At 42.8% G+C, this 15,151-nt stretch overlaps 1 protein-coding gene across 10 annotated transcripts in view; it reads left to right on the forward strand.

Annotated features, from left to right (window-relative positions):
* The window catches only part of HECTD4 (HECT domain E3 ubiquitin protein ligase 4), a 185,861-nt gene that overhangs the window by 67,827 nt on the left and 102,883 nt on the right, over positions 1-15,151 (forward strand). For all 10 annotated transcript variants that reach the window (XM_044244240.1, XM_044244242.1, XM_044244243.1 and 7 more), the window contains exon 8: positions 12,234-12,426. In XM_044244240.1, the coding sequence (XP_044100175.1) occupies positions 12,234-12,426 (193 nt within the window). The remainder of the gene's footprint in view (positions 1-12,233; positions 12,427-15,151) is intronic.

Genomic DNA, 15,151 nt, shown 5'->3' on the forward strand with positions numbered 1-15,151 from the left:
GCCCCAAGCCAATGTGTGACAAAACCTTTTTTAATGATGTAATTTACAGCCTCCTTCTGGGAAGAAATTCACATTCCTGGAAAAAATAAATACAACACTGAAGTAATTTTTGAATAGATTTTAGTAGGATTTAAACTTCTTCTGGGAAACCTGTCCCCTACCCACCAGCTAATTATCAGTCAGGAGTCTAGTATCATAAAGTACATTCTCTTCTGTTTCTATCTGGTTTCTCTGTTTAATCATCATCTTTTTTATAAGATGTTCCAGCCACAGTGAGTCTTTGAATTGGTCTGCTAGAGATTGTGCTACTTGAACATGTGTTCATGATTGTCAGAAGAGCTTTTTGTTGTTGTGGTTTTTAACAGACTCACCAGCTGGCTAAATGATCTAGGTCTTTATCCTAAGTATAGTGGGAAAACATTAAGGAATTTCCCCTTTCTCTGATAATGCTACTGTTAAAAGAAAAAACATTATCAAAGAAATACATGAACATGGACCAAAGCTTCAGGTAGCACATCCAGGTTCCTCAGGAAAAGTGAGAGTCCCTCATCTGGCCTCTGGCTGCTGCTCACTTTCATGGTTTCCACTTTTCCTTCTTCTGGTGGTTGCCTTCATTTCTATAAGTAAAAAATTATATTGCTGTCTTTTGATTTATGATCATCATATATTTCTGTTATTTTCCTCCCTGCAATAGACAAGGATTTGGTCCAGTTCCTACTCTTTTCTTCTTCCTCATAATCTATTTATTCTAATTCCTCTTTTGGTTATCTTTGTAACTTGCAGTGAAACCTGTATTTCTTGTTCCTCAGCTCGAGATGTTTCTGCATCTCCCATTCCTCTTCTTTAGGAGCTGGAGATAGTATCCCTTCCTGTTCCTTGGTGGGGGCAAGCCTAGACTTGAAGTGGTTGTATGTTTAGGGGAAAACCAAGAGGAAGAGAGAGGAGTCACCCTGCCAACCGTAGAGAGTCATGGGAATTGGAGGCATGAGTTGTGGTGTAGAGCCATGGTGCGAGGCCAACAGGCTGAAAATTAATAAAAGGAGCTGTGCTCCCCTTTGCTGGTGTACATGTTTGTACTCTGGCTGCCTGGGTGAAAGACTGGACTTTATTTTCTGAAGAAACTGACTCTGGAAAAAAGATCTCCATGTACGGACATTGGGGTTCATTTAAGGAAAAGGCTTGCTGCCCTAGTGAGTCACCCGCAAGTGAGTTTTCCAGTAAGCAAGCCTCAGCCATGTGCACAGCATTGCTGATTAGTGCTGATTAGTGTAAAAAAGAGCAGATACCAAAACAAAACAAAAAAACAAACCCCCCAAAATCCACACAACCCAGAAACAAGACAAAACAAAACCCCAACCCAACAAAACCCCAAACTTTGGAGAGGTATGTGTAGAGGGGAAGAAAAAAATGCCAAAATTTTTTTAAATCATTGAAGCCAGGTGATGGCCCCATGGGGAGCTTCTTGTTATTCTTTTGTGCACATTTAAAAAGTACTTTATTAAAAATTTAGACAACCTAGGATCTCTAGACCAATGAGGAAAGCCTCCAATATGAAAATTAAAAATCAGAAAAAGATCCAATAGCAGTAGAATAAAACTTTCTAAACACTAACTCTGCGGACATTGAGAGGATCTTGCACTCATACAACCCAAGAGGTCAGGAGAAAAGACCAAAGAATCAGCGAGAGCTCCTGGAAATGAAGACTAGGGTTGTTAACATTGGAAAAAATAAAAGGGTTAAAAATAAGAAATCTCCCAGGAAGCAGGACAGAATAGAATAAAGAACAGTAAATACGGGAAAAGAGATTAAAAAAAAAAATGTAAGGAGCAATCCCTCTAAAGTCCTAGTAATAGGCATTCCAAAAAGAGAACAGAAAACAAAGAGGATAGCATGATCAAAGAGGGAATACAAGAGAAACGTCAGACGAAAGGACCCTGGTGTCTAGATTAACTGGTCTCTGACCCAGTGAATGAAAAATTCCCACACGGAGGCATATCATCCTGAAATTTCAGATGATCAGGGGTAAAGAGGAGGTTCTGAAGCTTCTAGAGATAAAATCCTGTACAAATGAGGAATAAGGAAAGCCCCTTCCTATTCAGTAGCATTATCAGACATAAAAACTGAGTAGTTCTCTCAAAATTCTGAGGGAAACTGATTTGCAACCCAGAAGTTAGTCATGCAAAAGGTCCCTCAAGTGGGAAGACAACAAAGATATTTTTAGACCTATACTTGTACAATCAAAAGCCCATACCTGCCCTGGAGGAAACAGAACAACTAAAATAGCCTCTGTCAGTGGCATTGAATGAAAAATTGGGGCTGAAGGAACCTGTGTTAGATTAAAGGAACAACCTTTGAATCCTTTTTGGAGTCTGTATCAAACCATTAAAAAATACTTTAGAAACTTTAGAATTTGAATATTAAATGAAACCAAGAGTTTAACTTTTTTGAAGTATGTGAATCGTGGCTCTATAAAAATGTCTACATTTTTAGAGATGTGTAGCAAAGTATTCAGAAGTAGAATTTCATGTCTGAGAGCTGCTTTCAAAAGCTTGAGCCAAAAAAGTGGTAGGTCAAACTGCTGTGGCAGTATCTGGGTCCTAGCTGAATCCTGAAGGAGTTTCATTAGACTGTTCTCTGTTATATGTTTGAAAGTTTTAATCAAATAAATTAAGTAACACTAGCCACTGGTTTAGCAGCTTCTAAAATGCTAAACACGGATCTCTGGCTTATTGCCTCTGGTACGTCTGTGGGATGGAACCCTGTGTAGCCGTTAGGAAGTATGAGGCGGATCTGCATAGGCAAACTAGATGAATTGCCAGGTTATGTTGTTGAGTGCAGAAAGCTAGGTTCAGAATACTATATTCGCACTACCTGCTGTGTAATAAAAGTTGTGGGGGTGGATTCCTTCTGCAGTTGTCCTCCTGCATTAATGGCTTTCCTCTCCGTGGATCATTCACCCCAGCATACAAATACATTAGAGGATATCCTGTCTTGTAGGGAAAGAAAAACAACAAAAACAACTCCCTTGACCTATACCCACCTCCACTCTCCTATCTTTGGCTTCCCTTTACAGCCCTGCATTTGAAACAGTTTATTCTTCCTGTTTTTATGTTCTTTCCTTCCATTCAGTCTTGAGCCTGCTCTAGTTAGTCTTGTGTCCTCATCCCTCGCCACCAGAACAGCTAGCTCTTCCACATCTGCCAGGGACTTGGACCTTACCGAGTTCAAAGTCAACTTACTTGACCTTTTAGCAGTGTTTAATGTGGTTTATCACTCCCCTATTCCTGAAACGGTTTCACTTGGCTTGTGGGACCTCTCCTAGGACTTTCCTGCTACTGGTTGTTCCTGCTCAGCCCGGTCTTCCCTACCTCTCAACTTCCCTACCTCTCAACCTCTCAATATGTGTTTTGGGACCTGTTTCCAGGATGCCTTCCATCGCTGTCTGCTCTTACCCTCTGGCTGGTCTCCTACTGTCATGGAGCTTCAAACACCTCAGTGTACTGACGGTGCTCAAATCTGCTCAGCCAGAACCTGTCCCCAGAGCTCTGGCTGCATACCGATGTGGGTGTGATATTTATATGCACAGGATAGGAGACTTTTCCGTTGGAAGTCTGATCATCACTGCAAGCTAAATATGCCCCCAGCCATACTCCTGATTTTACTCCAGAGCTTCTCTTCCTGGCTTTCCCTTCTCAGTTGATGGTGTCTGTGTCCCTCCACTGCTGGCCAGAGACCTTTAGTGTTACACTTGAATCCTCTTTTCCCTCCTGAACTCCATCTGTAGTCGGCAAATGCTGTCTGCTCAACCTCCAAGGTGGGCCCCCTTCACCTGCTATTGTCTATACCTAAAGTCCTCCATCTCTCACACTGCTCTAGCCACAGCCGACCTCCTTGCTCACCCTCAAACACACCAAGTGAACTCCCACCTCGGGGCCGTCGTGCTTTCCTCTCACAGATAACCATGAGGCTTGCTTTCACGTTTTAGATCCCTGCTCCAATAAGGTCTTATTAAAAAGACCTTCCTTAACCATTCTATAGAAAATATTTTATATGTGGGGCACCTGGGTGACTCAGTTGGTTAAGTGTCTGACTCATGATTTCAGCTCAGGTCATGATCTCTGGGTCATGGGCTCAAGCCTCATGCTGGACCCTGCACGCAGAGTGCGGAGTCTGCCTGAGATTCCCTCTTCCTCTGCCCCCCCGCCCCCACTCCCGCCACTCTCACTCATGCATGAGCCAATCTCTCTAAGTAAAATATTTTATATGAAATTAAATCCTATCCTTTCTTATCCCTTTTACCCTGCTTTGTTTTTCTTTATGACTCATTACTATCCATTTATTTACTTGTCTGTTGACTATCTCCTTGGCCTAGAATGTCAGCCCCAGGTGGGCAGGGATTTGGGTCTCTTGTTGACTGCTGTGTCCCCAGCACCAGGAACAATGCTTGGCACACAGTAGGTGTTTACAAAATATTCGTTGGATGAATGGAAGCATCAGAAATTGGTTGCTTCAGGGCACCTGGGTAGCTCAGTTGGTTAAGTATCTGACTTCCCCTTGGGTCATGGTCCTGGGATTGAGTCCCATGTTGGGATCCCCACTCAGTGGGAGTCTGCCTGTCCCTCTCCTTCTCCCTCTCCCTCTGCCCCTTTCTCTGCTCATGCTCTTTCTCTCTCAAAATTCTTAAAAAAAAAAAAAAAAAAGGTTACCTCTAGCAAGACTTGCTTTCCATCATCTTTTTGTTTTAAAAGTTTAAAAATGGGCTTAAAAATTTTAAGTGAATTTTTAGTAATCTTTATGTCAGTGTGGGGCTCAGACCCCTGACCCCAAGATCAAGAATCGCATGCTCTGGGACTCCTGGGTGGCTCAGTTGGTTAAGCGGCTGCCTTCTGCTCAGGTCATGATCCTGGCATCCTGGAGTCGAGTCTCACATCGGGCTCCTTGTTCAGCAGGGAGCCTGCTTCTCCCTCTGCCTCTGCCTCTGCCTGCCATTCTGTCTGCCTGTGCTTTCTCTCTCTCTCTCTCTCTGACAAATAAATAAAATCTTAAAAAAAAAAAATCGCATGCTCTACCAACTGGGCCAGTCAAGCACCCTCAAGTAAATTTTTATAAAAAGAAGAACTTGGTTAATAGCATTGAATTGTGTTGAGAAGTCAACATTGAATTTGAAAGAGGTCGTTGATTGGAGAATATGGAGGCCACGGGTAGTAGCCTCAGCAAGAGCAGTTGTGGGGACTCGGAGGGGTAAAGGCAGGTAGTCGTCGATTGTGGTGAAGAGGGTAAGATGAGAAGAACAGCTAATTCTCTCCAGAGGTTTGTCATGAAAAAAAGGAGAGAAAGAAGCAGGAGATAGTAGAGTAGACTGTGGGGATTGTTGAAGTATTTTTAACTTTGTTTTTAATATTTTAAGTTATTGAACACGTAATAAAGTCATCTTCAAAATTGACATAGCCATGGCCCTCTGATGAACTGCCTTGGCCAAACCAAACCAAAAAAGCTTATTCAACCCGCCCCCCCCCATTTACTGAGGTATTACTGACAAAAAATAAACTTTTAAGGTGATGATTTGCCATATGTGTATATTGTGAAATGATTACCGATTTCAAGTTAGTTAATATCTGTCATGTCGTGTGTCTACCACATTTATGTGCATGTATGGTACCATTTAAGATCTGCTCTTAATAACTTCTAAGTATACTTTGTGATTAGCTATAGTCACCATGCTGTACATTAGATCCCCAGAACTTACTCATTTTCTGAGAGTTTGTACTCCTAGACCAACATCTCCCCTCTCTCACCCCACAGCCTCTGGCAACCACAGTTTTTTCTGTTTCTGTGAGTTTGACCTTTTTTTATCTTCCAAAGGGAGATCATACAGTCTTTCTCAGTCAGATTTATTCACTTAGTCTGATACTCTCAAGGCCTATCCATGTAGTCACAAATGGCAGGGTTTCATTTTTGAAAAGGCTGAAGACTAAAATTCTTTATTTTTCTGATTCATGGAAATTTTGGTTTCTAAATAGTATAAATATTTGCTGCTTAGATGTGGCTAATGGTAATTATTGGAAAGAATTAGGTTTACTATGAATTATGATTTCACCCAGAAACTTGGGAGTACTGATAAATTTCTCTCCAAATTTAGTGATGGTTACCTTGTTTTGAATACTTTTAAAAATAGTCTATTTATATAGTCTAAAAATTCAAATGATACAAAAGTCTCCCACCTACCCACCTTCTAATTCATTTTCTTCTCTCCCTAGGGGCAAATAATGTTAACACATTTTTCTGTATTCTTCCCAATATGAGCATGTACATTTTACACATGCATATTTTTCCCTTTTCTGTCTTTACACAAATGCTAATTTGTTATACTTTTTTTTTTTTTTTTTTTTTTTAAGTAAGCTCTGTGCCAGCATGGGGTTTGAACTCAAAACCTGAAATCAAAAGTTGCATGCCCTACTAACCGAACCAGCCAGGTGCCTGCTTTCCTCTCTCTCTCTCTCTGTCTGCCTCTCTGCCTACTTGTGATCTCAATCTGTCAAATAAATAAATAAAATCTTAAAAAAAAATTTTTTTTAAAAATAAATCTTATGCCCAGTGTGGGGCTTGAACTCACAACCCTGAGATCAAGAGTCACATGTTATACACATTTCTGTACCTCATGCAGGTGGGTAGTGAGAGGGTGGTGATGGGTAAGGTCAGATAGGTAGCTGGGACCATTTCATGTAGGGCCTTGTAAGGTATTTAGATTTTATTAGAGGGGACATGAGGAGCTCTTAGAGAGTTTTGAGCAGGCTCTGGTTTTAATAGTTCATGGCAGCTTTTGGGTCAAGAATAAAGCAAGATTTAAAGATTCGTAAAGTGACTAAACAGCTATAGAAGAGACCCATTTTTAGTTTTATAATCAGGAGACAAATCTGTATTTTTTTGAGGTGTGAACGTGAGTGCAGGATGGGGGGAGAGGGGGGGAGAGAGAGAGAGAGAGGGAGAGAGACTATTAAGCAGAGTCCATGCCCAGCATAGAGCCCCACACAGAGTTTGATCTCATGACCCTACATGACCCGAGCTGTAATCAGGAGTTGGGCACTTGACCAACTGAGCCACCCAGGTGCTCCCAGAAATTAACTAAAAACCTATTTTTGGCACCTCAAATATCACCAGCTTCTTCCATTGTCATTTCTTATGAAAAATCATAAGTCTGATCTACAAAATAGGTGTACTGGTATTTAGCCTCAAGGGAAAACTAAAAGATTGAGGGCTGGCTAAAATGCATAGGTAATCAGAGCAGAATTTCACTGGCTGTGCTGGTCTCGCAAAATGAGTTCTGATTCGCTCAGAATGGAGTAGATAAGTCATCATGACATAAGGTAGACTATAGGAATATAATTAGTACAATGTAAAAAGGAATATAGAGAATGTTCTATCTAGCAAACTATTAATATGGAACAATCTCTGACTTTGCGGGTATTTCAATTAACTGCTCAACAAACAAGCTCAAAACTGACTGCTAGCAGTAATGATTTAGAGGTTGGTGGGGCTCAGTTGGGTGGTGGTCCTTCTCTGCGTGGGGAAGCTGAGGTCATCCCTGCGGCTTCATTCGGCTTGGAGCTTGACTGGGGCTGTAATGGTCAAGACGCCTCCCATTCTCCGGCTTTTCAAGAGCACAAGTGCTCCTTAAGCCTCTGCTTGCATCATGCTTTCTGGTGGCCAAGGCCAGAGTCAGTGTGCAGGAAACTAAATGAGGGCATGACTCCAGGTTGCATCATTCCCTGGGGCCACCAGTGTCCTCGCCTGCCACTAGGAGCCACAGGCTTTTGCAGTTCTAAGACACTTAGACTCTGGCCCTTAAGACTATGGAATTACAGAATCATCTATAACTCCTTTCTTACCTTTTTGGAGCACATTTTTTACATCTTCTGTTTTGTGCTGAGGTCTTCCTGCCCCACACACTTCCTGCTATAAACCGCTGTTCTTCAGAGAGATTCAGTGACCATTTTATTGCTATTTTGTCCTCTTTATATCCCTTCCTAAACATATGGTCAGCATAGTAATGGGCACTCTAGGTCCCTTCTCTTTTCCCCACAGGTTTATTATTTCCTTTAAATTACAATCTGGATGACTGAGATGCCCTTCATTCATCAGTATTCATCTAGTACCTACTACTAGTCTTCGGCTGGGTAGCAGGGTAACAGGCCTTTGTTTTAAAGGAGCTCACAGGAGGGTGGGGAGATAGTAAGAAACAACAAAACCGTTTCAGCTAGTGATAAATAAGAGGTGAGAAAAGAAAACAGGGTGAGGTGACTGTGATTAGGGAGGAGATGGGGAGCAACTCTAGTTCACCTGGCAGATCCGGTCTTTCTAAGGAAGGACACTAGAGCTGAGACCTGAATGATAAGCACCATCCCTCCTGATGGATAGGGTGACCAAGCATCCCAGTTTGCCTGGGGCTGAGATTTTTCCGGTCATGGGACTCTTGGCGCTAAAACCAGGACAGGCCTGAGCAAACTGGAATAGTTGTTGAATCCAGGAAGGGGGAACAGCAAGTCACAAGGCCTGGAGTTCGGAGGAAGTGTGGCACTTTGGAGATGTAACAGAAGGCCAGCGTGGCCTAGAGCGTAGTGAGGAAGGGTAAACAGAAGCAGCCGGGCCTGGGAAGTCCGTGGAGGATGGACCATATGGGCCTTCATAGTAGTTTGAGTTTTAAGTGTGTTGGGAGGCTACTGCAGGGTTCTGAGACCCCAAGGCCATGGTTTCGTTTCTGTTGATGAATGATCATTGGCTGGTGTGCAGAGGGGAGGGCATGAGGGTGTCCAGGTGGAGATGGGAGGCCACATAAGAGGCTGGTTCGGTCCTCAGGCTTAGGAGGATGGTGGCCTCTGCCGGGAGGCTTCCAGGAGGGAAGCTTCTAGGCACTACAAACTCACTGCTGCTGATTCCTCTTGGGCTCTTTCCCTCCTTTCTAGATCGGTAGCTTTGCAATCCTGAAGAGCTTCTCTGCCAAGTAGAGGTTCCCAGATTTACCACTCTGTGCACCAAACTGCAGCCCTCTTCACTGCCCCAGGTGCTCTACCAGCTGCTTGGTATTTTCAAAGTACTTGAACACAATAGCATCGTTTTTTTTTGAAGGTCTCCATTGATTTTTCTCATGGGGCGGATTGGGTAATGCTTTTGAATGCCAAGCTTAGAGTGATTGATTTTTATCTTGGATGCCTTTGAAGGGTTCTTCTTAGAGTTGTGGGACATAAATAGAGCTCTGCTTGGTAAAGGTTGCTCTAGCTGGAGGGTGGGGGAGAACGATGTGGCCGTGTTACATTTTAGGTGACAGTAGGCTATTTGAGAGGAAATGCCGGGGAGTGGGAGGAAGTGGGGAGGGGGGGCCTGGATCTCAGTAGCAAGGACGTGTCTGTTTATAGGAACGTGGGAGTCACACCACAAAGAGGTGGGATTGGATTCAAATGAGGATGCTGGTTTGTTTATTCAGTCAGGCATCAAGTATTTACTGCTGTCCCTTGAGAGCTGAAGATGTTTTTGGTGAACGATGCAGGCAGAATCCCTGTTTTTGGGGAGCAGGCATTCCGTCAGGGTGGGGGAGGTAGAGCAAACAATAAATGAATGAATGAGTAAGATAACTTCAGAGAGCCGTAAGCGCTGTGTGGGTAACAGGACAGGGTGATGTGCTCTGGCCTGGGAAAGGGTGGAGGAGACTCTCCTTTGGATTGGTAGTCTCGAAGGTCTCTTTGAGGAGGTGATATTCTGCCTGAGACCTGAATGAGTGGAAAGAGCCAGCCACGGGAAGACCTGGGGACAGATTGTTCCAGGCAGAGGTCTTAGACACCAGAGGCTGGGTCTAATCCCAGGCAGGCTTCTGTGTAAGCAAGTGGAGACTGTGGAACCAAAAAATACGAGAGCAAGGAGGTCAGGGACTGTGTTAGTTCAGCTCACTAACAGAGTACCTGACACAGAGGTCAGTGTTCATATTAAAAAGACCCAAATCAGGATTGTGTTCTACCAAAACTGTGGAAAGAGAGCCCCAAGAAGCCTGGCAAACATAGTAGAGCCCACATGGAAGGTAAGGAAGAGGTAGAAGGTTTTAGTTTCAGGTTATATGTAGACCATCACGCATGTCCACTTGTTGGAAGAGGTGGAGTTAAGCCCTCTAAAGGGGAAGAAGAAGGGGCAAGGAAATAGAAATAGAATTTTTGGACTCTCCCAAGAAATCCTTTCTCTCATCACTTGTGAATGTGTCATAAAGGTCTCCCCAACTCTGTGCAGCCGTCTCTGGGACCTTTCCTGGCTGTGCTTCTGAATTTGCTTGCTTTTTATTCTCTGTTACCAACCTTTCATGTTGGACTCCTTTGCTTTTTATTTGCTTCTGTTAAGCCTTCCCTCTCTGCCCTTGCATCCTGTCTTGTCTAGCCCAGAGCAGCAGGCCGGTCCCATTTGCCTTTGCTAGTGGCATCAGGCTCTGGGGCCTCCTGCCAGAATCAGGAGCTTGGGTCTAGAAGGGGACAGGGAGATGCAGAAGCATGAGATGTAATTTGAGATGCTCACCAGTGAATGGAAGTGGAGAAAAGGGAAGGTACTTGAGTGGGCCACCAAGGTCTTGTTTAAGGACTGTGTATCCTTGAAACCAGCAAGAAGGAAGACATAAGGGAAGCTGACGATAACAGGGCAGAAGGGAGTTAATTAAGGGAGCAGTTCGGAGGCAGAAGTGGAAGAGTTAACCTTAAACTGCAGGAGGTGAACGCACTTCTTCCTCTGAATTCAGAGGAAAAGAAGGATCAATGAGGCTGGATACAGAGACTTGAGTTGGAAGAGAGATGGGTGGGAGCAGCCTCCAGGAAGTGGTCTGGATCTTTTCAGCAGGAAAGCCAGCTAGGTGCTCTGCTGAAAGTCAAGCTTGAAATTGAAGGAATTTTGGAATCCCCACTGCAGAGATTGTGTTGGCGAATCAAGTGTTGAAGGAAGAACTGCTGAGCCCCAGCAAGGATCCAGCTGCTGCTGGCATGTATTTGTAGCAGACAAACTCTGCCTTTCTCCAGGATTGCCGTGCCAGCGCCCAAGCAGCTGGGGCTAATGTCAACTGCTGTCAGTACAGAATTTGGATTTTAGCCACTAATTATGTTTCAAGAAGACATTATCTTCCTAGTTGTACTTAATAGTAAATCAGAAATGGATTGATTTGTTTTCCTCTCATCTTACTTGTACCTGTCAGAAGCTTGTAATTAGGGAGAGCTGCCTGTGGAATTCAATATAAGGAATTTTAATCAACTGTCTTTTGTAGAACCTCTTAAACTTGGCTCACTTAAAAAAAAAGAAAGAAAGAAAGAAAAATTTAAAATTGAAAAAAAAAAACGTGGCTCACTGCTTTTAGAATCTATGCTGTTAGGAAAAATGAAAGCTCAAAGTTAACCTTGCCTTTGTTTTGTTCTCAGTTGTTTGTTTGTTTGTTTTTTAAAGATTTTATTTATTTATTTGACAGAGATCACAAGTAGGCAGAGAGGCAGGCAGAGAGAGAGGGGGAAGCAAGCTCCCCACTGAGCAGAGAGCCTGTTGTGGGGCTGAATCCCAGGACCCTGGGATCATGACCTCAGCCGGAGGCAGAGGCTTAATTAATCCACTGGGCCTGCTGCCCAGGTGCCCCTGTTCTCAGTAGTTGGTGTTTTTTTTTTTTAAGATTTTATTTATTCAGGGGCGCCTGGGTGGCTCAGTGGATTAAAGCCTCTGCCTTTGGCTCAGGTCATGATCCCGGAGTCCTGGGATGGAGCCCTGCATCGGGCTCTCTGCTCAGCAGGGAGCCTGCTTCCTCCTCTCTCTCTGCCTGCTTCTCTGCCTACTTGTGATCTCTGTCAAATGAATACATAAAATCTTAAAAAAAAAAGATTTTATGTATTCATTTGACAGAGATCACAAGTAGGCAGAGAGGCAGGCAGAAAAAGAGGGGTAGGCATGGTTTCCACTGAGCAGAGAGCCCGATGTGGGGCTCGATCCCAGGACCCTGGAATCATGACCTGAGCCAAAGGCAGAGACCCTAACCCACTGAGCTACCCAGGCATCCCTGTTCTCAGTAGTTTCTATAGAACACTTAAGTTTTGAGGTGTACATCTACTCAGGGGCAGTTTTTGGAAAAGCTTTTGAACAACCGGATCACAATGATACCATTTTTGAGTAGAAATCTGCTGACTTGGTAGAAACCAGTATCACTGAAGGATGACCTCTTTTTCTTTAACCACTAGGTTGAAAATGGTGTATTTGTAGCCAACCCGCTTCAGGAACGCACAATTCTGATGAGAAAAGAGGGCGAATCTGCAAAAAGCATTAATGAGATGCTTCTGAGCAGACTTTCACGCTACAGAGCCTCCCCGTCCGCAACGCTGGCTGCCCTTACTGGCTCCACTATCTCCAACACACTGAAAGAAGACCAAGCAGGTACGCTGCCCTTCGCTCACTGTATTTGTTTACCTTGTGTAGCTCCACTCAGCTACATATGTCTCTTTTAAGACTTTATTTTCTAGAGCAATTTTAGATCCATAGCAAAACTGAGAGGAAGGTAGAGAGATTTCCCGTAAACCTCCTGCCCCCACACATGCGCAGTCCTCCCCCTTACCTAGAGGTGGTATATTTGTTGCAGTTGGTGAACCCGTATTGACCTGACATGATCACCCGAAGTCCAGAGTGTACCCTTGGTGGTGCGGATTCTGTGGGTTTGGGCAAACACGTGATGACCGGTCTGTACCATGGTACTGTACAGAGTATCAAACCATGTTCATGGCTTGATACATTCAGCTTGTGGTTAGTGAGAGCTGCCTCTGGAATTCGGGCAGTACTTTTTTCTTTTTTTTTTTTTTTTTAAGAGTACTTATTTTTAGTAATCTCTATGCCCAGTGTGGGGCTTGAACTCACAACTTCAAGACCAAGAACGCATGCTCCTCTGACTGAGCCAGGAGGCATCCCTTGGACAGCACATTTTATTGAGTGCTCATGGTGTGCTGTATAAAGCACTTGCCTTTATGTACTTTGCCTTTTTATTTCCAGGCCATACTTTTTTTTTTTTTTTTTTTTTTTTAAATTCCAAGCCATTACTTGTTGGCTATAGACATGAATTGGCATGAATCTATAATAATTCAAAACAGCCCTGTCTTTAACTGTAAATACCATATCATAAATGTAATTGATTTCATGTTTAGCATATACTTCATAAATGTAAAAAAATTCATGTTTAGCATTGTCTTCACTAAATACAATCTTGGCCAAGCAAATAAGAGGCAACCCTCCACAATGGAGGTTGCTTTTTCTAGAATTAATCACATAGTATTTGCACTTTAATATTTTTTTTTAAAGATTTTATTGATTTATTTGACAGAGAGAGATCACAAGTAGGCAGAGAGGCAGGCAGAGAGAGAGGAGGAAGCAGGCTCCCCGCTGAGCAGGGAGCCCGATGCAGGACTCGATCCCAGGACCCTGAGATCATGACCTGAGCCGAAGGCAGCGGCTTAAACCACTGAGCCACCCAGGCGCCCTGCACTTTAATATTTTAAATAGATAATGCATTTATAGAGTTTGAAAGGAGAAGCAATATAGAAAGGTATGTACAAAGAAATCTTAGTCTCACATCTCAGCATGTTATACATTTTGCCCCTGCACTGCCTCCTGTAGGTAACTATATTTATTAGCTTTTATTTAACCTTACAGAAGTTCTTTATGCAAATACAGTTAAAGACAAACTTATGTGTTTCTTAGTTTCCTCCTTTTTTTTTAATTAAAAAAAAAAAGCCTATGAAGCATACTGTTCTGTACTTCAAAAGCAAGAGTTATCAACTGAGATAAGCCTTAAGAGGCTCATGAACACACTGCCCAAAGATTTCTACATCTTAAGTGTAGCCATCCTGATTTTTTTTTTTAAAGATTTTGTTTATTTATTTGTCAGAGAGAGAGAGAGAGAGCACAGGCAGACGGAGTGACAGGCAGAGGCAGAGGGAGAAGCAGGCTCCCTGCCGAGCAAGGAGCCCGATGCGGGACTCGATCCCAGGACGCTGGGATCACGACCTGAGCCGAAGGCAGCTGCTTATCCAACTGAGCCACCCAGGCATCCCTCCATCCTGATTTTTACCAGACTTTCAAGGCCATCTATATGGCCAAAACAAGGTTAAGAACCATTCTTCCTTTTTTTTTTTTTTTTTTAAGATTTTACTTATTTATTTGACAGACAGAGATCACAAGTAGGCAGAGAGGCAGGCAGAGAGAGAGGAAGGGAAGTAGAGAGCCCGATGCGGGGCTTGACCCAGGACCCCGGGATCATGACTGAGCCAAAGGCAGGAGCCCTAACCCACTGAATCACCCAGGTACTCCAAGAACCATTCTTCTTGATGAATTTGCAGATTACACTGACTATTTGACTCTATAACAAATCATGGACTGTAGTAAAAGATAAGGCTAGAAAATATACCGTATATAGAAAAATGCATCTGAATTAATGTTTAATGAATTTAATGCAATTTTATGCTTTAATCCTTTCACATACTGAAATGTTGGGAAGAGAAAATATTTGATTAATTCATTATGAGGCTATCAAATTAAGTACTTACTGGTTCATATTAGAACTTAAGGATAGAATTTTATTTTCATGGGTCTATTATATCAAATGTAAGTGAGGAAATTATTAATAATTGTCATAACTTGGGTCTATGGATAATTTGAATGGTAGAAACACTTTGTAGAGAATGGTCCTTTTACCAAAATAAACAACTTCCTGACAAGCCGAGGGCTTGTTCTGGGTTTTTTCCCTTGGGAGAAAACTGAATCCTACCCTGAACAATAGAAGTACTAAAGGAATCTTTGTTAGAGGAGGAAATACGGGCGAAATCAGACAGAGAACTCAGAAGGCAAGGGTATATTTAGAAAACTGTGAAAACTGATATTGTATTCAAAACATGTGAGCTCATACTTTTATATTCATTCTCTGCACATTCAGTGACATGATGTTGCTGCATAAAAATTCACCAGTTATTAGGCGAAGTGACTTTTGACAGTTTAGCATTCAAAGGGTCAAGGATGTTTTATTCTGGGATAAACTAATACTTGTTACCATGTTAATGTGACGTCTATTAAAACATCCTGGAAAAATGTTATGCTCACAAAGTTGCTAATTTCCCAA

This window comes from Neovison vison, chromosome 3 (genome assembly GCF_020171115.1).
Source record: "Neovison vison isolate M4711 chromosome 3, ASM_NN_V1, whole genome shotgun sequence".
In the NCBI taxonomy this organism is placed as follows: Eukaryota; Metazoa; Chordata; class Mammalia; order Carnivora; family Mustelidae; genus Neogale; species Neogale vison.